At 37.7% G+C, this 26896-nt stretch overlaps 1 protein-coding gene across 17 annotated transcripts in view; it reads left to right on the top strand.

Annotated features, from left to right (window-relative positions):
- The window catches only part of LOC131983741 (nuclear factor 1 X-type-like), a 223784-nt gene that overhangs the window by 164405 nt on the left and 32483 nt on the right, over positions 1-26896 (top strand). For 10 of the 17 annotated variants that reach the window (XM_059348541.1, XM_059348550.1, XM_059348533.1 and 7 more), the window contains 5 exons: positions 17152-17217; positions 21095-21169; positions 22503-22623; positions 23732-23767; positions 26147-26277. In XM_059348541.1, coding sequence (XP_059204524.1) covers positions 17152-17217; positions 21095-21169; positions 22503-22623; positions 23732-23767; positions 26147-26277 — 429 coding nt within the window. The remainder of the gene's footprint in view (positions 1-17151; positions 17218-21094; positions 21170-22502; positions 22624-23731; positions 23768-26146; positions 26278-26896) is intronic. The other 7 variants (XM_059348540.1, XM_059348534.1, XM_059348542.1 and 4 more) reach the window with 1 other exon arrangement.

Genomic DNA, 26896 nt, shown 5'->3' with positions numbered 1-26896 from the left:
AGACGGCAACGCAGATGGGCAACGGGCAACGCAGGGCTGCCTCCCCACACCTGCTCCTTGCTGGCACAGGGCTCGGGCCAGGCGGCAACACACACACACACACACACACAGAGAAAAACACAGATGTGCATCTAACGCAGAATTATCTCCCTCAATTTATTGAACTTTCCCACATATAGAGACCCAGAGTCGGCTGCAGGGAGCACACTCAAAAAAAGAACTTGTTCCCAGAACAAAATAAAATTATGGAAATAATTTCCACCTAAATAAAATGCTTTCATTTAGCGAGAAACAGTTTTGTTGAGTGAACAAAATGTAAATATGTCAGGTCAACATGAGGATCATTTTAATGCTCAATTATGTCTCATAAGTTGTTGCAGCAGTTTTTTGGGGTTGATACCGTGTTTTAAACAGATTCTGTGTTCAATTTTACATTTTTTTTACGACTCGATAATAAAAAATCGAGAATTCATAAAAATAGTCGAATATTCGTCCAAAATATAACAATTACACACTAAGACTTTGAGGAAAACCATAGGAAAAAATCCACGCTGTGATTTGGTGTCAACAACTTTTGATAGTTGTTGCCCAATTTATTGAACTTTCCCACATATATAGACTCAGAGTCGGGAGCAGGGAGCACACTCAAAAAAATAACCTGTTTTCCTAGAACAAAATAAAATTATGGAAATAATTTCCACCTAAATAAAATGCTTTAATTTAGCGAGAAACTATTTTGTTGAGTGAACAAAATGTAAATATGTCGGGTCAACATGATGTATTTGCGTTACTGTTATTAATTACCAGGGCTCAGTCCAACTAGATTTGTAAGGGTAACTGTAACATACTAACATAATTTTCTTGGGCCATTTAAACATGTATGACATTATTAAGAGTTACTTTATTTAATAGGGTAGTTACAACTACTTTTTAAAATAGTGCAGGACATGAATTAATTGTGCTGAGCCAACAAAACAAAGTTAGGTTGAAGTGGTTTAGCCTAAAAGATTACCTTTACCATATGAAAATGAACATAATAGTAATTATTCAGGAAATAAAGAATTTTGGTAACACTTTACAATAACCATCATTTATAAATGGTAAACTGATAGTTTATTAATGTTTAATCATCATTTATAAACCGTATATAGGCCATTTAGAATGGTAAATAGAAAATGTATTAATGTTGAACTATAATTTATAGATGCCAAATAGAAGGTATATTCATGTAAGTTGATAGTTTCTTTACCATAAACAAACAATTACATTATATTTCTTAGTTTATTAATAGCTTTGCACTCATTATAACATTTTTAACACCATATTAAGTATGTAAATGATTTCAAAATGATTCTTATACCTTTAAGAAATTGTTTGAAAACATTTAAAGATTAAATATGTATAGAATTTTGTAAATGATTAATAATTGTTGGTCTATAAACCATCTATAAACATCACTTAGATGGTTATTGTAAAGTGTTACCAGAATTTTTAGACAGCGTATTATATTCAGCAATTTAATTAGGTTGTTTTAACATAAAGTATTCTACTAAATTTTAAAGTGTTGCATTTTATGCTAAAACTACATGTTTTAACCCTATAAAGCCAAGTGTATCATATTAGATACAGTAATTTTTGAGACCTCTACATCATCAAAAACCTGATGTATACATGTGTTGAAGATAAACAAACTGAGCAACAAATTGCACAAAAATACCGGATGTAGCAAAAATGATATGCAGGTTCCACGAGTGGATCAGTCATTGCTGCATTAAAAAACTTCATATCAGCAGATGTATGATGTTGTGTTATATGGAAAAAATATGTATTTTGCATGTTTGAGGAAAAAGGAAAAGTTAAAAATGTTGTTGTTTGATGTTTTTGTAAGTTCAAGAAAAACAAACTGTGAGCAACAAATTGCACAAAAAGACCTGATGTATCAAATATGATACAAATTAGAATTCATATATGCAATTTATTTATTTTTTAAAATTTCGTCAGCAAGTTAATAAGCACTCGGTTTTAAAAAAAAATTGAATTTTCTGGCAATTATTTCATGGTTCAGGCTTTATAGGGTTAATAGGGTAGCTACAACCACTTTTTAAAATAGTGCAGGACATGAATTAATTGTGCTGAGCCAACAAAACAAAGTTAGGTTGAAGTGGTTTAGCCTAAAAGATTACCTTTATCATATGAAAATGAACATAATAGCAATTATTCAGAAAATAAAGAATTTTTAGACAGCGTATTATATTCAGCAATTTAATTAGGTTGTTTTAACAAAGTATTCTACTAAATTTGTGTAGAAAGTGTTGCATTTTATGCTAAAACTACATGTTTTCAAACAAAACATGATTTTATTTAGTAGAAGCTACATGTTAGACTAAAGAGAAGGTAACAGACACCCAGTTTGCTTTTTTTGAGTGCATGCACGTGCAAATTCTCCCACGAGCCGCTCTCCATGCTGATGCACACGCATGCTTACGTGTTTTAATAAAAGAACGCCGTCTCCCTCCTACACTCTGCTGCTCAGCCTGTCAGTCACAGATGTTTACACGCTTATCTCCAACTGCGCCTCAACATGTGCTCTCCAGAAAATTTTTTTGCACATATACACTATCATAAACATATATATATAAGACACAATCACACGTTCCGTAGCCACCGTCGTGATGTATTTATAGCCTGGCGCCCACACATTCACACTTCAGCACTAGCAGCACAGAAACACATTTCACAATTAATCACGTCGCCCCATGCTGCGCTGTCACATGCAGTTACATACCAGGCATTCAGTGAGCTACACAGAGATGCACTATTGTCACTTTTTTTGCACTGAACGTGGGAACAAAGAGTGATTATATAGACTTAGGTTGATGTTTCAGTGGCTCCGAACGGCACCACCGTGGTGCAAAAAAAAAGGATTTGGCAGAATGCGACGCTGCTGGTTTAATAGGTAGGGTGTGGATGTGGAAGCCAAATAAACTTCCCAGGAAAGTGCCAAAAATAGCGGAAGGGAAAATCCATCCTAAAACAGAAAACACCAGAGTGTTATTTTATTCCTACAATCTGTGGAAGGCCAGTCTTGATTTGTAAGCGAAATAATAAGCTGCTCCATTGGCGGTTAATGGGCCATCGGTCCGGTCACAGAACACTGGGAGTTTTACAAGGACGCAGGCAGTTATTCATTCATTATGAAGCTGAACATGGACAGCATGAGCCGGCATAAGTCACTCAACAAACTCAGGGTCTTTTTTTTTATTCAGTGGTGAGGGGCGTCGTTTGGGGATGGGGTGGGTGGGCATAAATAAGGTCATAAGGAGAAATAGTCAGTTGTACATTTTTCCAACTTTGTAACATTGCTACCTAGGGCAGCTATTCTCAACCTTGGGGTCCCGACCCCAATTGGGGTCGCGAGATGATTTCTGGGGGTCGCCAAATCATTTTTTTTTTGTCATTTTGTGGGTTTTTTTTGTCATTTTGTGGGGGTTTTTTGGTCATTTTATGTCTTTTTTTGGTCATTTTGTGTCTTTTTTTTGTCATTTTGTGTCTATTTTGGTCATTTTATGTCTTTTTTTGGTCATTTTGTGTCTTTTTTGGTCATTTTGTGTCTTTTTTTTATATTTTGTGTCTTTTTTTGGTCATTTTATGTATTTTTTTGTCAGTTTGTGTCTTTTTTGTCATTTTGTATCTTTTTCTTGACATTTTGTGTCTTTTTTTGGTCATTTTGTGTCTTTTTTGTGTATTTTTTGGTCATTTTGTGTCTTTTTTTGACATTTTGTGTCTTTTTTTGGTCATTTTATGTCTTTTTTGTCATTTTGTGTCTTTTTTGTCATTTTGTGTCTTTTTTTTACATTTTGTGTCTTTTTTTGGTCATTTTGTGTCTTTTTTTGACATTTTGTGTCTTTTTTTTAATTTTATGTCTTTTTTTGGTAATTTTGTGTCTTTTTTGTCATTTTGTATCTTTTTTTTGACATTTTGTGTCTTTTTTTGGTCATTTTATGGATTTTTTTTCAGGGCATAAAATCATTTTCTTGTCGCATTTTATTGTTTCAAGAGCTTAAAAAAATGGTTAATCTCAGTCGCTGAATTATTACCATGCTTAATGAGTTTAATGGTCAGCAGATTTGGGCAATAAGTAACTGGAGGTGACAGTTTGCCCTGGGTTTAGCCTCTCAGGCTACATACAGCCTGCCCTATCTTCATTATGGAAGTTATTGGCGTTGGATGGAGCTTGTTTTGTTTCTTTTTACCTTTGTCAATTCTGTATTTTATTGCACTTTTTGCACTTTTATGTGAAGCACTTTGGTGCGGCTCAGCCGTCTGTAAATGCGCTATATAAATGAATTTGACTTTGACTTTGCTAAACCTATCCAGGGTAGAGGTGGGCGATATATATCGTCTACAATAATATTGTTTACGTTGTTTTGACGATATGCACTTTTACATTATCGAGTATTTCTAATATCTCAAGGAGAAAACAAACTGATGTTTACCCATTTAATGTCTCGACATTGAAGTTTAACTGGGAGTCTCTTGAATGCTAAAGTTTAAAGAAAATAAAGCCGAGCTGTTGTTCTGAGACACTGTGTCCATCCATAGATGTCCATTTTAACAGCTTTTTTTGGTAAAGAAATCACATTTCTAAGGATATAGTCAGATTTTTGTTATGGGAATTTTTTTATTTTTTATTTGCCCTCATATATAATACTGTTAAAATAAGCCTTTCTGACACAATATAATGATTGAGATGTTTAAAAATATATGGAGGGGAGTTAAAATCAGGAAAGAAATCCTAGTAATATTCAAAGCTTCACATATTTTGGACAAAAATAATAATTATCTGTACGGTACAGCTTATTTTTTATGTTGTTAGTGATGCTACTTTTATATATTTGGGTTTATCATAGCACCTTGGGCCCTGAACCAAATTAATAGGTATCAAATATGCATAAATAAAGACATTATTTTTTCCTATTTTCTTTGCTCAGAATCTTCTTCTGTGGTATCTGATGCATTTTTGACACAGTCCTTGTTTCCACCTGCTGGCTCAGTGAGCTTTTGAGGTCGTTTTGAGTTATTTTTTAAATAGAAAACATCTGTGGCCTGAATGTGACAAAAGAAAACAACTGGATAGGAGTTTAGCATAAGAAAATGAAAGGCTGGAGTCACAGTGGATGAGTCAGTGGCTCAGTAGGAACACCGTGTAACCACAATGATGATTTGATCAAATCCCCTGCTATTATCTTGTTACACCAACTCTTTATTATCTAATGAAGCAAATTCCCATGAAATATTCAGGGCCACCTTTTGGAGAGAGCGCCGTCTTGTCACATCTGTGTTAATTTCTCGGCCACAGTGCACTGTAAAAAAGAAACTGTTGTTTTTATGGTAAAAAACCGGCAGCTGTGGTTGCCAGAACTTTACCGTAATAAATATGGTGCAACTTTTTGTAACATTACGGTAAAATGATATTAACACTGTTGATTTCACGTTTAAAATTGCCATTTTATTCCATTTTTTACCATAAAAAATAAAACATTTTTCCATCAAAAGAAACGCTGTTCTGCCATATGATTGACAAGAAAATACTTTATAAATGCTGCATAAATTAAAGATAAAGATATTACTATTAAATATCAGTATATTTTTGCTAGAGATATGGTGTTTAGTACATTTAACAGTGAGAAAAAGTATTTCTACAAAAAATAAATGCAAAAATTACAGTGATGCTTGTATATATATTAGAGTATATTTTTGTTACAAACATGGTGCCAGTGTATTTCATGTCTTTTTAAGTCATTTCGTGTCTTTTTTTGGTCATTTTGTGTCTTTTTTTAGTCTGTTTTTAGTCATTTTGTGTCTTTTTTTGGTCATTTTGTGTCTTTTTTTGTCATTTTGTGTCTTTTTTTGGTCATTTTGTGTCTTTTTTTAGTCATTTTTTGTCTGAAAACAAACTGATGTTTACCCATTTTAATGTCTCAACATTGAAGTTTAACTGCACTGTAAAAAATGTCTGTAGATTTTACGGTGAAAAACTGCTAAACCACAACAGTAAAAGACCGTAAAATGAGAAATGGGTTAATTCAATTTAAGTAACAATGAAACACCGTAAATGTATATATCAGCCAAAACAGTATTTTTTACAGTTTAAAAAAAAAAATACATTACTCTACAACCATCACTGTAATTTTTGCATTTATTTTTTGTAAAAATACTTTTTCTCACTGTTAAATGTACTAAACATCACATCTCTAACAAAAGTAAACTGTAATATTTAATGTTAAAATCTTTAATTTATGCAGCATTTATAAAGTATTTTCTAGTCAATTATATGGCAGAACAGCGTTTCTTTTGATGGAAAAAGTTTTTTATTTATACCACTGGCTTAAAAGGCTTTTGGGTCTTTTTTTGGTCATTTTGTGTCTTTTTTTGTCATTTTGTGTCTTTTTTTAGTCATTTTGTGTCTTTTTTTTGTCATTTTTTGTCTTTTTTTAGTCATTTTGTGTCTTTTTTTGTCATTTTGTGTCTTTTTTTAGTCATTTTGTGTCTTTTGGTGTCTTTTTTTTGTCATTTTGTGTCTTTTTTTAGTCCTTTAGTCCAACATAAAATGTGATTTTGAATCTTTTTTTTAACTTTCAAAACACTATCATGCTCAATAAAGAATTTTAAATGTTGCAAATGTGCATTAATTTCAGAGTACACTGAGACATTAAACTGCATACTTTTTTATTTATACGGTAAAATATGGAATAAAATGTCAATCTTAAACATTCAGGGGAAACCTTTTGGAGAGAGCGCCGTCTTGTCACATCTGTGTTAATTTCTCGGCCACAGTGAGCCAGTGGGGTCATTCCCGGGACACATATACTGTCCTTACAGTGTCCAATAAGAACCTCTGGCTTAAAAACCAGCCAGGATGAGCTTTGCTTGTAGAAGATTGAAGCCCAGAGATGGGAGGGGTGGAGGAGGTTGATCACAAGGCGATGAGTGGTTTTCTCCAAAAACCGGAAACGAATCTTGCGATTGAAAATCAAAGATGGGGAATAGAGGGAACGTGGGGTGGATGAAGGAGGTGGAGGAGGAGGAGGAGAAGAAAAAAAAAGAGGTTAAAATGAAGTCCAATAAAAGAGCCGAGTGAACATCTGTGTGGGATAGCCGTGGGGATTAGGAGGGTTTGGAACATTTTAAGCGCATTAAAGTTTAAAAAAAAGGTCAGAATGTTTAGCAACATACCGATAAACCTCTTAAGCGAAACCCAATTGGGGAGGCTGTTTGGTTTCTTTATCCAGAGGCTGGTGGAGGGGGGGTGGAGGGTGGAGGTGGGGGGTGGGGGTGAGACTGCGCAGCCACACACACTTAAACTCAAACACACTCTTGTATATATAGAAGTCAGTCAGTGCAGTTAACTTCCACGCTGCCTGCTTTACATCCGTCTTCATCAGCATGAAGCCTGAATGCATACATGCTGCATTATAGTTAGTGTTTCTGTAAATATACACTACCGGTCAAAAGTTTTAGAACACACCAACTTTTCCAGTTTTTTATTGAAATTCAAGCAGTTCAAGTCAAATGAACAGCTTGAAAGGGTCCAAAGGTAAGTGGTGAACTGCCAGAGGTAAATAAAAAAAGGTAAGCTTAACCAAAACTGGAAAATAATGTACATTTCAGAATTATACAAGTAGGCCTTTTTCAGGGAACAAGAAATGGGTTAACAACTTAACTCTATGGAGTCTTGGGCTATTTTGTCTTTTCATGTCTTTGTAAGTCATTTTGTGTCTTTTTTTGGTCATTTTGTGTCTTTTTCTTTGTCTTTTTTTTTAGTCCTTTTGGTGTCTTTTTTGTCATTTTGTGTCTTTTTTTGGTCATTTTGTGTCTTTTTTTTAGTCTTTTTTTAGTCCTTTTGGTGTCTTTTTTTGTCATTTTGTGTCTTTTTTTGGTCATTTTGTGTCTTTTTTTGGTCATTTTGTGTCTTTTTTTTGTCTTTTTTTAGTCCTTTTGGTGTCTTTTTTGTCATTTTGTGTCTTTTTTTTGGTCATTTTGTGTCTTTTTTTAGTCATTTTGTATCTTTTGGTGTCTTTTTTGTCATTTTGTGTCTTTCTTTTGGTCATTTTGTGTCTTTTTTTAGTCATTTTGTGTCTTTTGGTGTCTTTTTTTGTCATTTTGTGTCTTTTTGTGTCTTTTTTTAGTCCTTTAGTCCAACATAAAATGTGATTTTGAATTTTTTTTTTACTTTCAAAACACTATCATGCTCAATAAAGAATTTTAAATGTTGCAAATGTGCATTCATTTCAGAGTACACTGAGACATTAAACTGCATCATTTTCAATTAAATTCTGGAAAAGTTGGTGTGTTCTAAAACTTTTGACCAGTGGTGTATATATATATATATATATATATATATATATATATATATGCACTGCAGGACAATCAGGGCTGCCCTCTTTACATATATGGACGCACCCCCACACAGCTGCATTCCCACACTAACCCACTAAGCCTGAGACGGAGCTGCTGCTGCTGGTACCCACACACTCCACCAGAAATGACTAGGTTTGGACCCGTGGGCCTGAACGCAGCAGCTCATATAGACAGAAGTCATGGAGGAGGTTACAGCAGGGAGAGAGGAAGGGAGAGGCAGAGGCGAGACGGATGAAGAGGGAGAGAACAGTGGTGGTTTTGTAGTCGGAGGAAGAGGCCCCTATCATTTGAGTGAGAAGTGAACCATGTCTGGGGAGCTATCCTTAAATGACACAGCAGAGGAGGGTGGAGGCAGAGAGACGGAGTCAAAGGGGTCACGGCTATACTGTGCATGTATTAATACATGCACAGATATACTGTGCATGTATTAATACACGGCCAGGGTCATGTTCACAGTTCACAGAAACTCACACTAATGCTTTGCTGAAGGGCACTTCAACACTGGTCTTAATAAGGAGAAATAGTCAGTTGTACATTTTTCCAACTTTGTAACATTGTTACCTAGGGCAGCTATAATCAACCTTGGGGTGGCGAGATGATTTCTGGGGGTCGCCAAATGTTTTGTTTTTTTTGTCATTTTGTGTCTTTTTGTGGTCATTTTGTGTCTTTTTGTGGTCATTTTGTGTATTTTTTTGGTCATTTTGTTTCTTTTTTGATCATTTATTGTCTTTTTTGGTCATTTATTGTCTTTTTTGGTCATTTTATGTCCTTTTTTGGTCATTTTATATAAGTTTTGGTCATTTTGTGTCTTTTTGTGGTCATTTTGTTCCTTTTTTGATCATCTATTGTCTTTTTAGGTAATTTTATGTCTTTTTTTGGTCATTTTGTGTCTTTTTGTGATCATTTTGTGTCTTTTTTGGGGCATTTTGTTTCTTTTTCGATCATTTATTGTCTTTTTTGGTCATTTTATGTCTTTTTTTGGGTCATTTTGTGTCTTTTTTTTGGTCATTTTGTTTCTTTTTTGATAATTTATTGTGTTTTTTACAAAACAACGTATCCGCTTTCCAGGCTTCAATGGGTTAATTGTAACCTCATAATCGCCTAAAAATGTCTTATTGGGTGTTCTGTTGTACAAAAGACACTGTAAGGAGTGGACTGTTCATTTTCAGACTTGGACATCTTGTCCTATATGGTCACTTCTAGCCCTGAAAACAGCAATATGGCCAAAAACGGTCATGGTGACAGCCAAAACTGTGAACTCAAAGCATTTAAAGTTAGTCATTATTTACACAGCAGTGGATGGATGGATGGATGGATGGATGGATGAATGGATGGATGGATGGATGGATGGATGGATGGATAGATGGACGGATAGATGGTTGGATGGATGGATGGATGATGGATGGATAGATGGATGGATGGATGGATGGATGATGGATGGATGGATGATGGATGGATGGATGGATGGATGGTGGATGGATGGATGGATGGATGGTGGATGGATGGATGGATGGATGGATGGATGGATGGTGGATGGATGGATGGATAGATGGATGGATAGATGGTTGGATGGATGGATGGATGATGGATGGATGGATGATGGATGGATGGATGGATGGATGGATGGATGGATGGATGGATGGATGGATGGTGGATGGATGGATGGATGGATGGATGGATGGATGGATGGATGGATGGATGACGTGACTCTTTCATATACATCTTATATACATATACTATTTTAATTTTCTCAAATTTAAATTTTGGTTGCTAGCTTCATATTCATCATATAGATACAGGATGAGAGTGCTAGTGTGTGTGTGTGTGTGTGTGTGTGTGTGTGTGTGTTTGCTTGTATTTATCTGGTCAGGGGAACAATAGAACATGAGCTGAAGGTGCACAGAGGGAAATATTAACAATGGATGTGATGAGTTGCTGATCTGACTTAAGATTTTTCCCCTTTTTTCTATTGACAATTAAGACATTTCCATTTTGAGCCTAATCTATCAAGACTGAATAATGAAAGAATATGAGAAAACATATTTATGAAGATATATACACGCTCAACTGACCTCCCAACTGTCACCAAGTTTAACATCCCGAGCTGTTCTATTTTATCTCCAGTGTTGGATTGCTGTTGGTTTTACAGTCTGTCATCAGTCTGAAAAATCCCCTTCACTTAGTGCACATTAGATTACAGAGGGCCTGTTTGCTCATGTGTGCTTGTGATGCACAAACAAACACTCTAAGCTGTTCGGTAAATTAGCAAAAAAAACAACAAAGTGCCTGTGTGAGCAGTGTGCACTCGTATATGAATATGCGCGCAGTAAATGAGTCCATTAGCGCTGGCAATGTCCGTCTGCACGCTGAGCCACTGAGCATGTGTATGCAATTTTACATTCAAGTGTCTTTTAATGATTTGCACTTGTGTGTATGTGCACGTGGTAATGTGCAGTGACGGCGGTGTGTTGTTTTTGTCTCTGTGTGTATGATGAATGGAGTGATTAAGTAAGTGTGATTCTGAGTGTGTGTACATTAGCCTGGGTGTGAGTTATTAGCCTCTGTCTGCATCTGCAGTGTGATAAATGTATAGCCAGTGTTAACTTTACACACTCCGGGAGTGTATCAGCAGTGAGTGTATACTGACCAAGGAGCAGAATGAACTCAGTGTGTGTGTGTCTGTGTGTGTGATAAGAGTGATAGCATGGTATATTTGATGGCCTGTGTGTGTCTATGGCGTATTATCTCTGGTGAGGCGTACGCAGGGGGGCCTTGGGGCGACTGTGTGCAGGAGATAAGGGTGATTCATCTGTGTTTAAACGTGTGTGTGTGTGTGTGTGTGTGTCTGCTTCGAAGGCATGTGTAGTAAATGCTCATGTGGTTATATACTAGGGGTGTGCATTGGCACTGCCCTCACAATTCGATTCGATTACGATTCACCAGGTAACGATTCGATTCAATTCGATTCTACGATGCATCACAATTATACTGCACACAAGGGATATTTTTCGTCAGTCATGAGGCAATACAAGCAGTCAGATAGGCCTAATAACAATAGATTTTATTGGCTATATTTTGAAAAGATGGCAAAATGAATCTCCTGCCTGAGTTCATCTCAGAGTAAGGAAAGAGAAATGCCTCCTCCTGCCATAAAAAGGAACCTGCTGAGGTGAAATCTACATCAGCTAAATGTGGAGCCCTTGTTCCTGAGCTAGGGAAGACGTTAGCGCTATCCCACCTAGCTAGCTATCGCTAGTTTTCATGACGCAAAATGTAACGTTAACGAGTCGACTTTAAATAGGCAAATACAATGGTAATTACCTATCAATAGTACTTTCTATAGAAACGTAAATGTTAAGTTCTGTCAAATACTACCACATACTTCAGTCACAACATATCAAAACAGCTTGTCCGCTAGCTTACCTGTGCTGCTGTTGACACCACTATTATATACTGTATACCACAGCCAGTTTCATGTCTGTGTGTTATAGGTGTGTGTGGGGACATGTGTACATTAACACACACATTAGCACTCATATATTTCTGTCAGTCCAGAGTACATCCTGAGTTATTTGTTTGTATAGGCCCACTACAGAAGATGACCTCACTGAAGTTCATGTACAGATGATGGTGGTTCCCAGAACCACAGAGCTGCTAACGTCCTCCCCAAAAGACAACCCTGCTTTTTGGATTCAGGGCTGGTTTGAAGTTAGCCTGGCTAACACCAGACTAATCTCAAATGAGATCTAGTCTGGGAACCAGCCGTTCATTTCTCCATAGAGGAGGTGTGGTTTACGATCCTCCGGAGCCGTTTATTGGGCGCTTAGAATGTCTATCAAAGCGTCTGTAGGTAGCTCTTAGCCAATCAGATCAGTTATACCAGATGACGTAGTAGAGCAACAGAGATGGATGTTTGTTGTGTGTGTGTGTGAGAGAGTGTTGCTTGCTGCTTTGCTTCTCCAGTTCTCGCTTTCTGCAAGATTATTTATTTTCACGCTTTATTCCCCCTCATGTCATTCAGCCACACATCCACTGATTTTATGGGCAATAAACAAGCTGCTGGGGGTCTCTGGGGGCTCTGCTGTCCCCCGGCTCGTAGCCAGATCACCGGCGCTAGCGGCTAATAGCCCCGCTACCGTAACGCCGGTGATCTTGCTACGAGCCGGGGGACAGAGGAGCCGCCGAGAGACCTTTCAACTTTCGCTCTAAACTATTTAAAATACCATCTACAGCTAAAGAGAGCTTTGCGTCTGCTGCAGCCATGTTGGATCCGTAAGAAAACTACAAAACTACAAGCTTCCAAGTGCCGAGTAGTACGCGTCATCGTCTTGCCATCCCTCCCCGCTCTGTGATTGGATCCTAAAACAGGGCTAAGAAACCTCTCTGGTTGCCAGACTGGATGGAGGTTCGAAATGAAATTTGAGCGTGCAAGGCAGTCTGGGTATACCCAGGCTAGTTTGAAGTTTGAACTGTACTCATTAAGGCCAGTTTATACTTATGCACTGATGATTCCATGGCCCATGCCTTGATGTTGCTGCAACGCAAACTGCAGCAACTGTGATTGGTCCTCTTGGTAACATAGCATTAAGGGTTCTCTTGTACCCCTTTTCTTCCATAGATTCCACTAAACCTTCGACACTGGTCCTTAAAACGGTAATGTGCATTGAGGGACCAATCAATGTAATAACCTGGAACTACTTTCTTAAAATATCTTAAGCTTTATCACACGTCTTAAGTACTTTATGATTATGTCCATCTTTTACAATGTGAGTAGCGAGGACTATTTTTCTAAGAACTTGAAGGAGAGAGATCAGTTTCTGCTCACATTTTGAGAAAAGAAAAGTTCTGAAAGCTGAGTTTAAACATTTGTTTGATAATGTAACTGGGGTGGATTTAACACCTTAAAATGTAAGAAGACTGATATAGTAGAAAGTCAACCTCGTTATAACGCAGCACAGCGGCCTCCGGCCCGTTTGGTGCCAAGAAATACTTAAACAAAACAACACATTGAGCCCGTGCCAGTAGGCTATAGGCTATATTATTATCTTCATTCCAACTAATTGCCAGGCCAAACAGCGACACATATGCACACACAGGCTTCAACAACCACTCATCATTAGGGACTGTGGTGTGCCATCCCTGTTGTCATGACAACTAGGCACTGAATTTTGGCTTGGAAACTGTCACATAGTGTGAGAGAGATTTTTCGGAGGCATATAGGTTTTAAAAGGTTTTAACGGTTGAAATGCATGATCAGGATTGTCGGGGTGGCGCGATAAGAAAAAAAAAAAGCTCCGGGCTTCGTTTATTCTTGCTTCATCTTACATGATCACCTTATTTGCCTTGTATGATTTCCATCCTTCCTTATACTTTATGAGAGCGTGTGCGATCATGTCTCATTTTATCCAACTTATACTCTGGCGCGCGCTGCAACTCGACACTTGCAGGATTGCAGACAAACATCCCAGTGGTTTTATCCTCTCTGCATTTGCATTTCAGATCCTCTGTAGGTCTTTTTATCTTTAAGACCGTTGGGTCTGTGTGCAAGAGAGAGTATGCTTTGCAAGCATGTGTGTCTCTGTGTGTGTGTGTTGGTGTGTGTGTGTGCGTGTGCGTGTGTGGGTGTGCCGTCAGCTAGCAGGAATGCATGGGTACCGCCAAAGCTAAGATGGCTGCCAAGCGCTAAGATGGCTGCCAGGATTCCACAGAGCGACAGCACGAGAGAGAAAGAGAAGCAGAGACAGAACGAGTGTGAGAGGGAATTGAGGGAGAAAGACGTGAAGATGGACTGAGAAGGAGGGAAGAGAGTTGCGAGAAAAAAGAAACTCTTTCTGTGCGTGCTTTCCCCTTCTTCTTCTTCTTTTTGCTGATTTTGTTTGTCTCTTTTTGTTGTTGTCTTGGTCTTCTTGGCATGGCACACACCGCTGCTGAATAGTGCAGCAGTTTGCTGGCACGTCGTCCACTAATGCCACCCAAGATTAGGACGCTGATTTGGGCTTAAAGGACGTTGAGATTGGGGGCCCTAGTACTTGCTGTGGCTGGGGAGACTTGGCCCAGGACGGCCTTAAAGCTGCAGCTCTGTGGGGTAATTGGCCTGAATGGTATATATGATACAACCATAAAACTCCTCAAGGCTGCATTACACATGTGAAGAAGAATGGCAGCCAGTGGGCCAAACAAAACTAGCTGAAGCAGGTGGCTCTCTGCCCGCCTGCCCCTATAGACGTTAAGGTAAACACACACAGCAGATGCAGTCCAAACAATGCTTAGAACCCAAGTGGACAATTTACAAGCACCCCTCAACTTAAGAGGCAGCAGTGGAGAGGCCTAGCTTTCTAGGGACCTTTAACACTTAACGGTCAAAGGCCTTTACTGAAATACTGTGTGTGTGTGTGTGTGTGTGTGAGTTCTTGTACTTCCTACATAGTGAGGACCAGAACACGTTTTTAACCAACAGAGTGAGGACATTTTTTGCAAAGTGAGGACATTTCGGCCGGTCCTCACTTCTTTAAAGGCTTTTTTTTTTAGATTTCAGACTTTGTTTTAAGGGTTAAAGGTTACATGATAATGATGATTAACTGCAACTGTATTGTGTGGTTACAAAACTAACTAAAATTATAGTGAAAATGTCCTTCATTTTCTTCTTTGTCAACTTTTTTCATACATAATGAAGATGGATAAGACAAAGGAAATAAAGGCAAAATTTACTGTGACCTCTTTTAATCTTCCACCCAACAAATACCCCATTACAAAAAACTACAACTAATAAAAACTAAACTAAAACTAGCAAACTCACTCTAAAAACTAATTAAAACTTACTGAATTTGAAAACAAAAATTAATGAAAAATCCAAAACTATTATAACCTTGTAAGGGAATTCACTGTTACAATGAGGGCCCTCACAAAGATAGAAGTACAAGAATGTGTGTGTGTGTGTGTGTGAGAGAGAGAGAGAGAGAGAGAGAGCCTAGGGCCCTGGAAAAAAAGATCAACAAAAAGAGAAAAGTGGTTTTGTCAAGGTAAACACAAACAGATATGCAGTCCAAACACAATGCCCAGAACCCATAAAGTGTGCAGTACATTTTACAAGTGTCCCTGAACTTAAAGCCAGCAGGGGGAAGCTGCAGGTTTTCTTAGGACCCCTGCCACTTTACCCAACCTACACTGTCTCAGGCCTTAATTAAAGCAGCTTGCATGCACTTTTGAATGGTGGGAGCCTCTGACAAGGACGTATAGAAAGAAAAAAGTCAACTGAATTCTTTAAAGCTTCCTCTAGTAAGTGATTTTCCCACAGCGACAGAAGAAGTAAGTTCCAGTACCACATTATAATGGATCCCATTGCTTTTCTTGCCAAGACTGGCTTGTGTGGCATTCAAGCGCTAGAAGTGGCACGGCGTCAATGTTCGGGCCTGGTACCCAATATGTTCAGGTCCTGTCCCCTGACCGGTCCTGTAAATACCTCTGAAACAGCTGAAACTGCCCGATCTGTAGCTCCTGCCTGATCTGTAGCTCCTGCCCGATCTGTAGCTCCTGCCCAATCTGTAGTTCCTGCCTGATCTGTAGCTCCTGCCCAATCTGTAGCTCCTGCCCAATCTGTAGCTCCTGCCCGATCTGTAGCTCCTGCCCAATCTGTAGCTCCTGCCCTATCTGTAGCTCCTGCCCAATCTGTAGCTCCTGCCCAATCTGTAGCTCCTGCCCAATCTGTAGCTCCTGCATGATCTGTAGCTCCTGCCCAATCTGTAGCTCCTGCCTGATCTGTAGCTCCTGCCCAATCTGTAGCTCCTGCCCGATCTGTAGCTCCTGCCCGATCTGTAGCTCCTGCCCGATCTGTAGCTCCTGCCCAATCTGTAGCTCCTGCCTGATCTGTAGCTCCTGCCCAATCTGTAGCTCCTGCCTGATCTGTAGCTCCTGCCCAATCTGTAGCTCCTGCCTGATCTGTAGCTCCTGCCCAATCTGTAGCTCCTGCCCAATCTGTAGCTCCTGCCTGATCTGTAGCTCCTGCCTGATCACAACTAACCATGTGCAACTTTCTTTTAGTAGCTGTTGAGAAAGTTTGTGACCAGGCTGCCATTTTTTTGTGCTTTAAAAAGGACCAAGCACTTCCAGAACTTGCATGTGTCACTTTGTGCTATTTCGCACATTTAATTGCTCTGATTGGTTGTAGTTCTATCCAGCAGCATTTTGGTCTGAACCCTTTGAAAATCAAAAACTAGTTGAGAGGTTCCAGACTAATACGCTAGCTAGTCTGGCAATGCTAGCAAAACATCAGCAATTTTGACAGTTTTTTCATTCATTCTCTGTATTTGTTTATGTTTTACAAGCCATATCCCATCCATATAAGTATTAAAAAATAATAATAATAATCTGTGTATATGTGTATTTGCACTTCGGTACTCCGCATTGGCCAATACGCAAGTTGAGGTATTGAAATGAGTGTCTGGAAGGAAGAAATGGGAGCAGAACATCTCTTGATGATATTAACCTTTTGATTTGCCATTTTATGACTTTCAACTGAGCTTCAACCTGAGCGCAAAAATTCTTCTTTAATCTCAGGCCCATGTCTGTCTCTGTTCAGTGGAAAGAATGAAAGAAGGCGCCATTTCCCTTCAAGTTTCTGAAAGTTTCCCTCTGATGCTTACCTGCCCTCTCACCTTGGGTAGTGTCCAAGACATCTGTCCACCTGACTAAACATCCCTCTCTCTCTCTTTTTCTTTTTTTTGTGTCTTTCAGAACAATCAGGACAATCAGACAATTCAAACCAGCAAGGAGACACAGACGTCAAACCCCCACCAAATGGTGAGTTAACAAGCACGTCCATTTGCACACATGCATGCATTCAAACGCTGGACATACCTGCGCCTGTATGCAGGCCAAGGTTATAATAATTTTGGATTTTTCATTAGTTTTAGTTTTAATTTCGTTGTGAATTTTTGTTTTCGAATTCAGTTAATTTTCGTTAGTTTTTAGAGTGAGTTTGCTCGTTTTAGTTTAGTTTTTATTTTTTGAAAACGCTTAGTTTTAGTTTAGTTTTTATTAGTTTTAGTGTTAGTTTTAGTTTTTTTGTAATTGGTATGTGCGTTCATTTCCTTTGGTTTATCCATCTTAGCACCAATAAGGTTATTACTCACCTGTTCAAACTGGCATACACTCTGTAACTGAACACTAATTCACTTGCTTTTATCATATTGTCTTGTTTTTACCATGTTGTCTTGTTTTTAAAGATGTTTATGATTTTAGACTTTGTAAGGTGACCTTGGGTGACATGAAAGGCGCCTATAAATTAAATGTATTATTATTATTATTATTAACTCTTACAGTTCTGGGTGTTTTGTATTTTGGCTGAAGTGTAGACATCCCAGTCTCATTAGTAAACATATTCACCATGTGTTCCTGCATGTTGAAATAGAAACACTGAATTATGTATGAAAAAAGTTGACAAAGACGAAAACGAAGGACATTTTCACCATAATTTTAGTTAGTTTTCGTTAGTTTTGTAACCACACAATACAGTTTCAGTTAGTTATCGTTTTTTTTAAAAACTCTTGTTTTTACTTTTATTATACTATAATAACCTTGGTGCAGGCACACCGATGCATACTGTATAGGCCCACTAGCCCTACATACTGGCCTCTCTGTGTTCAGTGTCCCGGCAGAGCTGGGTCTGAGTTTATTATGGTAAGGAGAGCTGATGGTACTGTAGCGTGGGGGTTGTGCTGGATTGTGGCGGGCCACTCATAAATCACACTGACGTTATTGGAAGATGGGAACCACATGGCCGCTGCCGAGCCGAGCGCTGACCTCATGCGCCGTCCCCGCTGTGGTTAACCCCGGACAGGGATGGAGCGAAGGGGAAGGGATGGAGAAAGCGGGGAAAAGTGACGAAGGGAGGTGGTGGTGGGGGGCGGGGGGTTTGAAAAGAAAATGAGAGGTGAGGGGGTGAAAAGAGCAGGGAGGAGAGAAGTGATGGACAGATGGAGAGAGGGATGAAATGAAGGAGGTAGGGAGGGTGTGGATTTAAAGTTCACTCAACCCCAGAGCTAAGGATGTGCCTTATACACATAGAACCGGGAATTATGGGTACGGACATTATAGAGCACGGATGGACAAACTTTACCCTGGGAGGCTAACAAAACATGTCATGCAGCAGCACAAGAACCCTACAGTACACTTAAGAACCTTGTTTTGAAAGACAACATTAAGACTGAGATGTGTGTGTGCGCGCGCGTGCTTTTGTACAGCTGCTCTTTTGAGACTTAGACATAATTTGTGGATAATTCTGGATATTTAGACAGCTTGGACAATCTTGTTTGTCTTCAAAATAGCTTCATGAACTTGTTGTCAACTTTAGAATAGGCTAAGGGTTAAGGTGGAGGTGAAGGTGAGTTTGAGGAGTTTAAGCACTTTGTTTTGGAGTTTAACCTTCAATAACTGAATTTTTCAGAAACAAGCTTGTGAAGACAACGTGGACAGGAAGTTGTTATAGAATCCTGGACGTCCATGTTGTTGGTTGGCGGTCTAAGAGGCATCCGAGGAGCTCTGATTAAAAATGCTTTCTAGACTGTGAGCCAATACCATGGACTGCCATTTATAGCCAGAAAGTCATTGTTCTTTGTTTTCTCCATCTGATTCTTGACCGAGAGCATAGTCCTTATTTTTTTTTTTTCAACATTAGCATTAGCTTCTGTCTGTAGCCACCTGGCGTACAATCCTGATTCCCAAAAATGTTGGGATGCTGTCTAAAACATAAATAATACAGATATATGTTGGATTGAAAACTGTACAAGATTATATTAAACATATAGTTAATATCCAAACTGATAAACTTCATTATGTCACTGTTGACTACTGCTGTTGCTGCTTACTACTGTGTTACATCACCCAGTCAGTGTTTAGGAACTGAGGACTTTAACTGCTGAAGTTTTAAAAGAGAAATTCTTTATTGTTCTTGCTTGAAATACGACTTCAGTTGCTAAGTAGTCCGGGTCTCCATTGTTGTATTTTGCGTTTTTATTTTACACCACACAGACCACCTCCTATTGACACCACCTCTCTCAACATCCAAAACAAAAAGAGAATACATTGTTTACAATAAAAAACAATAATGTCAGTTCAGAACAGTATTTAAATCCCTATAATATTGTGTTATTTTCAGACCAAAATTAAATAAATCAACTAAAAATAATACAAATGCACATAGCTGTAATAACAGTACAGTACAGATCTCCACCTGTCAATCAACAACAACACGCTTTCATTACATGAGGACTGACGGTCTTTTTAACAATGCACCTTAATTCTACTTAAATGTGTCCGACTGATAGCTATTTACAGGTTATGGCATGAAAATAAAATACAAAATGTGTGAAAATTGCAACACAAGACATGATTAAACATCACTTCTCTCTATACCAACAATTGTAAGGAACAAATACTATACAAAGTATTAAAGTAAAGTAAAATAAATAAATTAGCTGAGCAGAGAAATGCATAACTTCCATCCACAATGGGAAAATCCATTTCTTCACATTTCTTCTATTCACTTAAACTTAAACCTCTGCTTAAATCAAAATGATACAGAAAATAATTTTGCAGCAAATTAACATCACAGTCCTTTGTAAAAAAAATAAATAAGAAAGAAATAGAAAAACAGGAAGTCACCCCTCACAAATGCAAAATCCAACAATGTCAGTTTGCTCCTGCAAAATAAAAGTTCTCCGCATTTTTATTAATTATCTTCAAATTAAAGTTTATAATCTAGTGTATAATCTGTTACATTAACAATGTGTATTCCTGAGCCCATGTAGTAATGTCTTTTTATAAAATCATGACTGTTTTTAATGCGTTTAATGATACTGTGGTTTATAAATGGAGAAATTTCCTTGTGATTGTGATACTATCATGTTAACAATTAACCTGTTTACCTGTGAAATGTTCCAAACAAGTGTTTTTTTGATCAATCAAGATCTTTTCCAGTTTGGTGTTGGCACCGTTACAACTTTTTTATAATGTCTTAGTGGCATTAAATTCAGAATAAGGCAAGGCAAGTTTATTTGTATAGCACAATTCAACACAAGGTAATTCAAAGTGCTTTACATACACATTAAAACAGCAAGACACAATTGAAAACAGTCAATTAAAACAGGGAAATAGAAATAAAAATATAAATAGGATAAAATAAGATACAGCAGGATAAAAAAAGAGATAAAATAATAAAAAGCACAAGTCAAACATTGTGTAGTTAAAAAGTAAGGGCAGTAGAGTAGAGCAGATAAGTGTTAAAGTTAAGATACGCTGCAGTAAACAATAGTGTTTTTAGTCCTGATTTAAAGGAGCTGACCTCACATCTACAGGTAGTAGAATAAGCATATATTTACAAAAATTCATGAAGTTGACAAGGTAAAAGTTTTGTTTTATTGAAGTTTTACACAGCTTCCCAGCTTTTTTTGGTATCGAGAAACCAAATTTTCCTGTTAAGATTTAGGTTCACAAATAATGAACATGTCCAGCCCAGCAGCCTGTTTTATCTGATAGAAAACACATGTTCCCACTGGAGTTCTTCAGCTCCATCTGCATGTGTGTGTCTGTGTGCACATGTCATTTTTGGCATGTTGGGTACATGCATCTACTCCACAGTACGCTCTCACTAACTCTTCTTCCTCTCTCGTTTACCCAGGCCACTTGAGTTTCCAGGACTGCTTTGTGACTTCAGGGGTGTGGAACGTAGCCGAGCTGGTCCGTGTGTCGCAGAGTGAGTCACCGCTATAATTTCCCCTGTCAGTCTCCACGGAGACGCACTCTCCCTGTCATTCCTTGTACACTTCATATGGTCGGTCACTTTCTCATAACCCATAAATGGCGAGATCACATATAGCAGCATCTCTCATACTGCAAGCTGCAGACTGTTTAAAGCATTAGGCTGCACTGCAAAAAAAAGCCAACTTGTATTTTTTGGCCTAAAACAGTGATTTAAGTTGGTAAAACTTGGAAATATAAATTACTGACATTTAGGGCAATAATGTAAGTTAGCACAACAAAGGAAGCCAGTTGTCTGCTCAAAAACAAGTTGGTGAGTTGTTGTTACTTATATCTTTAAGTTGGGGTTCACAACAAGGGACAATAGTTCTGATAACTCTTATTTCTTTGTTGGGAAATGCGGGAAAGCGGTGAAATTCGGTCATTAGCGAAAGCTAGCGGCTAACTGATGCTAGCGGCTAACTGATGCTAGCGCCGCTGCTTGTTACAGCTACAAGAGTAGCCATTAGCGTATCAATGCTAACTCAAAATTGTGGTCACAACATTAGCTGACATTTCATAGCGGCGTTACAATCGTGCCAATTCAGCACATTGTAGAAGTTAGCAGAAGTAAGGATTAAAAGTTATTACAATGTAAAATTATAAGTTAGTACAACTTACAGTTAGGTTGACAAAAATCTGATTTTTGAGCAAACTCAAAAACAAAACTTAAAATATTTAGTTTAATTGTCTTTAATACCTTAGGGTAGCTAGCAGGGTGATTATAACTACCAAATATTCATTCATTTTGATTTTGTTTGTCACAATGATGTTGGTGCATTTTTAATGTGTCAGATATATATTTAAAAAAAAAGACCCCACATTTTTACCTTAACTTCCCTGTCCTAAAACGGCTATAAAAATACTATATATGAATATTGTTTTCCACTTTCACTGAATTAATTTCTTAACCAACTATGTATTCAAATATTCATTCATTTTCAGAATTAACCCTTTAAGTGCCAGTTTGTTTACAGTATGCTCCTGTTTTATTTCTATTTATTTTTATAAAATTTTATTTTTTTTAAAAACAAAATATGTATCATATGCATTAACACAGCCAAAATGATTAAAAAAAAATAAAATAAATGTCCCTAGTGATGCTGCGGCTACAACAATGGAGCCAGCACGGCTAAAAATAGTAAATAATAGAATAACACCAGCCTCATCCTTTTGAGAATAATAAAGTTGTACTAATTTAGAGAATATCGTTGCAGATTTTCTGATATTTTTCTGTATGATGTTTTTGTTTGTGTGTGTGTGTGTGTGTGTGTGTGTGCATTCCTCAGCCCCGGTTGCTACAGCGACCGGCCCCAACTTCTCCCTGGCTGACCTGGACAGCCCCGGCTACTACAACATCAACCAGGTGACCCTGGGACGGCGCTCCATCACCTCCACCCCCTCCACCAGGTACCCCTAAACCCACCGGTGCTCATAAAGCACTTTTTTCTGTACTAATATTCTTCATTTCTCAATTCTATAACCTCTTAACACAACATGGTCTCACAGGAATCCGTGAAATAGCCACGGATTCGCTTAACTCAAAATCCGCGGAATAGCCACGGAATCACTCAAATTTCCGTGAAACTGACACGGATTTCGCTACAATGCAAGTTAATGACAGTCATATTTTTCTGGCGAGATCTTCACCACAAAGTGATTATGTACATTCACTGAGTGAATATTTAGAAAATAAAACATATATTTCTCGCTAGAAATGTGATCAAAATCCATTTTTATGCAGAAACTAAGTCAAAATATTGATTTTTTCACTAAAAATTAGAGAACTGTCCGCCATGTTTTTTGTTCTGACCGCCGGGACCTTGAAAGTCACGTGACTTGGAACAAACCAATAGGAACAAATATCCATAGAATAGCCACAGGATATACAAAAACATGGCGGCCGCAATAAAAGTAGAAAAATAAAAATAATATAGAATAGAGATTAAAAACAAATAATGAAATACAAATTACAAATAAGACTAAACTAAAACTAAAAATTTCAATCAGAAGAACAAAAACAAAACGCAACAACAAGATGTTGAAGCAAAAAACATACAAATTACCAAAAAAAAAGTAGACAACAATAAATAAGAAGTAGAAGCAAAAGGTAAAATATATAATATATGTTTTATTTTCTAAATCTTCACTCAGTGAATGTACATAATCACTTTGTATGTTGGAATAGCCACGGGATATGACTGTCATTAACTTGCATTGTAGCGAAATCCGTGTCAGTTTCACGGAAATTTGAGTGATTCCGTGGCTATTCCACGGATTTTTAGTTCAGCAAATCCGTGGCTATTTCACGGATTCCTGTGAGACCAGGTTCTCTTAACAACGCTGTATTCTTTATGCTTAGCTTGCTCTGCTTTTTGACTGTGGTCTCTCTCTCTTTCTCCCCTTTTCCTTCACTGCTAACCCTCTTTACACCCTCTCATTTTTCCCACCGATCTGTCCGTCACTCTATCTTTCTTTCTGCCTCTCTCATCCTTCTCTCGCTCATCTTATGCTGCAGGACTGAAATGGAGCTTTATGCAAGTCTCCCACGGAGGTAGTTACACTCATTACAGAATATCTCCCTTGATACTAATGTAACACAGACCCCTGCATCACACTCGCACAAAAGCCACACACGCATGCTGTCACACAGATATGCACATGAGCGCACACATATTTAAACAGTTTGGATCAGCAGTGAAACGCTGTACGTTCACAACCCCCTTAATTTTATTGGTCACAGATGTATGAGTCTATAAGAATCTGCAAACACACACACAAATGAGTTCCAGCATCACCATGTGCACTTTCTGTGCTCGGCTTCTGAGGCTGCTCCAGGCCAGTATGGATACAGCATGTTGGATAAATTCTGGCCTCGTGTTTGTCTGGCTGTCTCCAGTTTTTTTTTTGTGTCTTTTTGTTTTTTTATAATTTTGTGGTCAATTTGTGACTTTTTTGGTAATTTTGTGTCTTTTTTTAGTCATTTTGTGTGTTTTTTGGTAATTTTTTTGGGGTCATTTTGTGTCTTTTTTGGTAATTTTGTGTCTTTTTTTAGTCATTTTGTGTCTTTTTGGTCATTTTGTGAATTTTTTGGGTAATTTTGTGTCTTTTTTGGTCATTTTGTGTCTTTTTTTTGGTCATTTTGTGTCTTTTTTTTTGGTCATTTTGTGTCCTTTTTTTTTGGTCATTTTGTGACTTTTTTGGTAATTTTGTCTCTTTTTAGTCATTTTGTGTCTTTTTTGGTAATTTTTTGGGGGGTCATTTTGTGTCTTTTTTTGGTCTTTTTGTGTCTTTTTGGTCTTTTTGTGTCTTTTTTTGGTCTTTTTGTGTCTTGTTTGGTAATTTTGTGTCTTTTTGGTCATTTTGTGATTTTTTTGGGTAATTTTGTGTCTTATTTGGTCATTTTGTGTCTTTTTTTTGGTCATTTTGTGTCTTTTTTTTTGGTCATTTTGTGTCTTTTTTTTTGGTCATTTTGTGACTTTTTGGGTAATTTTGTGTCTTTTTTTAGTCATTTTGTGTCTTTCTTTAGTCTTTTTGTGTCTTTTTGGTCTTTTTGTGTCTTTTTTGGTAATTTTGTGTCTTTTTTTGGTCTTTTTGTGTCTTGTTTGGTAATTTTGTGTCTTTTTTGGTCACAACCCCCTTAATTTTATTGGTCACAGATGTATGAGTCTATAAGAATCTGCAAACACACACACAAATGAGTTCCAGCATCACCATGTGCACTTTCTGTGCTCAGCTTCTGAGGCTGCTTGGGGCCAGTATGGATACAGCATGTTGAATAAATTCTGGCCTCATGTTTGTCTGGCTGTCTCCAGTTGTGTTGCTCTGTCCCCTTCGGCTAAAACATAATATAAAAACAAAACATTGAAGCAAAAGCCTCGACATTTTGAAATATTATAAGCCTTGATTTAACACAGACACATTCCTGTCTAAAAGGGGAAAACAAGCACACATATATTGTCCTCGAATGTCCCTTTCCTGATATGTGGTGCATTCATTAGAGCAGCTATTCTCAACCTGGGGGTCGGGACCCCAATTGGGGTCGCGAGATGATTTCTGGGGGTCGCCAAATCATTTTGGAAGTCAGCTCTGTCTCCACTGTGTTAAAGTGTTCATGTGTTAATGTGTTTTAGTCTTTTTGGTCACTTAATGTCTTTTTTGGGGGGTCATTTTGTGTGTTTTTTGTGTCTTTTTGTTTTTTTATAATTTTGTGTTCAATTTGTGAGTTTTTTGGTAATTTTGTGTCTTTTTTTAGTCATTTTGTGTCTTTTTTGGTCATTTTTTGGGGGGTCATTTTGTGTCTTTTTTGGTAATTTTGTGTCTTTTTTTAGTCATTTTGTGTCTTTTTGGTGATTTTGTGATTTTTTTTGGTCATTTTGTGTCTTTTTTGAGTCATTCTGTGTCTTTTTTTGTCATTTTGTGTCTTTTTTTGGTCTTTTTGTGTCTTTTTTTGGTAATTTTGTGTCTTTTTTTAGTCATTTTGTGTCTTTTTGGTAATTTTGCGTCTTATTTTAGTCATTTTGTGTCTTTTTTGTCATTTTGTGTCTTTTTTTAGTCATTTTGTGTCTTTTTGGTCATTTTGTGTCTTTTTTGGTCATTTTGTGTCTTTTTTTTGTCATTTTGTGTCTTTTTTGGGTCATTTTGTGTCTTTTTTGGGTCATTTTGTGTCTTTTTTGGTGATCTGAACTGTGCGTGTGAGATTGTGTTCAGTGAGTGGGGGTCGCGGACAACATGCATGTTTAAATTGGGGGTCGCGACTCAAAAAGGTTGAGAACTACTGCATTAGAGCTGCAGAAGCCCATATATTTCAGTGCTTAATTTCAGCTGGAAACATGCAAGTTTAAGAAAATTAAGAATTTAAATAAATCTCAGACAACCCTCTAACTCCAAGAATGAAACAAACCTTCTCCTCTCTTTTTTTTTCTTCTCTCAGCTCCAACAAGCGCAAGTCCATTGACGACAGCGAGATGGAGAGCCCGGTGGACGATGTCTTCTACTCGGGCCGCTCCCCGGCGGCCGGCAGCAGCTCTCAGTCCAGCGGCTGGCCTAATGATGTGGATGCAGGTAGTCCCGCTACAAGCTCCCCGTCACATTCTGCATGATTACACACACTTCTCCTGGAGCTGCGCTGAGGTCCACATCAGTTTAGACACAAACATTATTAAGTTATAGATTAAAATAGAATAATACTTTGATGGAGGCTGCAGAACGCAGAATCAAATCAAATCAAATAGCCTTTATTGTCATTATATAGTCAACTACACACTGCCACTGCATAAGGTGCATAGTTAAAACAATCATAACACAAAACAAACATGAGTAAAACTGTTATAAATTCCCTTTATGACCAGCAAATACACCCTATTAATCTGTTAATTTGATTATATTCATATTGTTGATTTAAACAGGTTAATAATTATATTTAGGCACTTTTTAGTTCAGTCTGTTTGAGTCGGGCAGTTTACAGGGCAGCTATGTTTACGTTCCAGCTGCTGAAAAAGTTTAAGATAAAGAAGTTAAAGTCAAAACGGTGTCCTTATTCCCTAACCGGAGTACGTTCACGGGTGAAGAGTCCCAGCACAACACTTTCCCCCTATAGTTCTTTAATAAAAACATTTAAAGATATGTAAGAACACTGAGCTAAAACAAGGACAAAAACCAAGACAAGGACATGTGACAGTAG

This window comes from Centropristis striata, chromosome 13 (assembly GCF_030273125.1).
Source record: "Centropristis striata isolate RG_2023a ecotype Rhode Island chromosome 13, C.striata_1.0, whole genome shotgun sequence".
Lineage (NCBI taxonomy): Eukaryota > Metazoa > Chordata > Actinopteri > Perciformes > Serranidae > Centropristis > Centropristis striata.
This window is presented reverse-complemented; position numbering and strand designations above follow the sequence as displayed.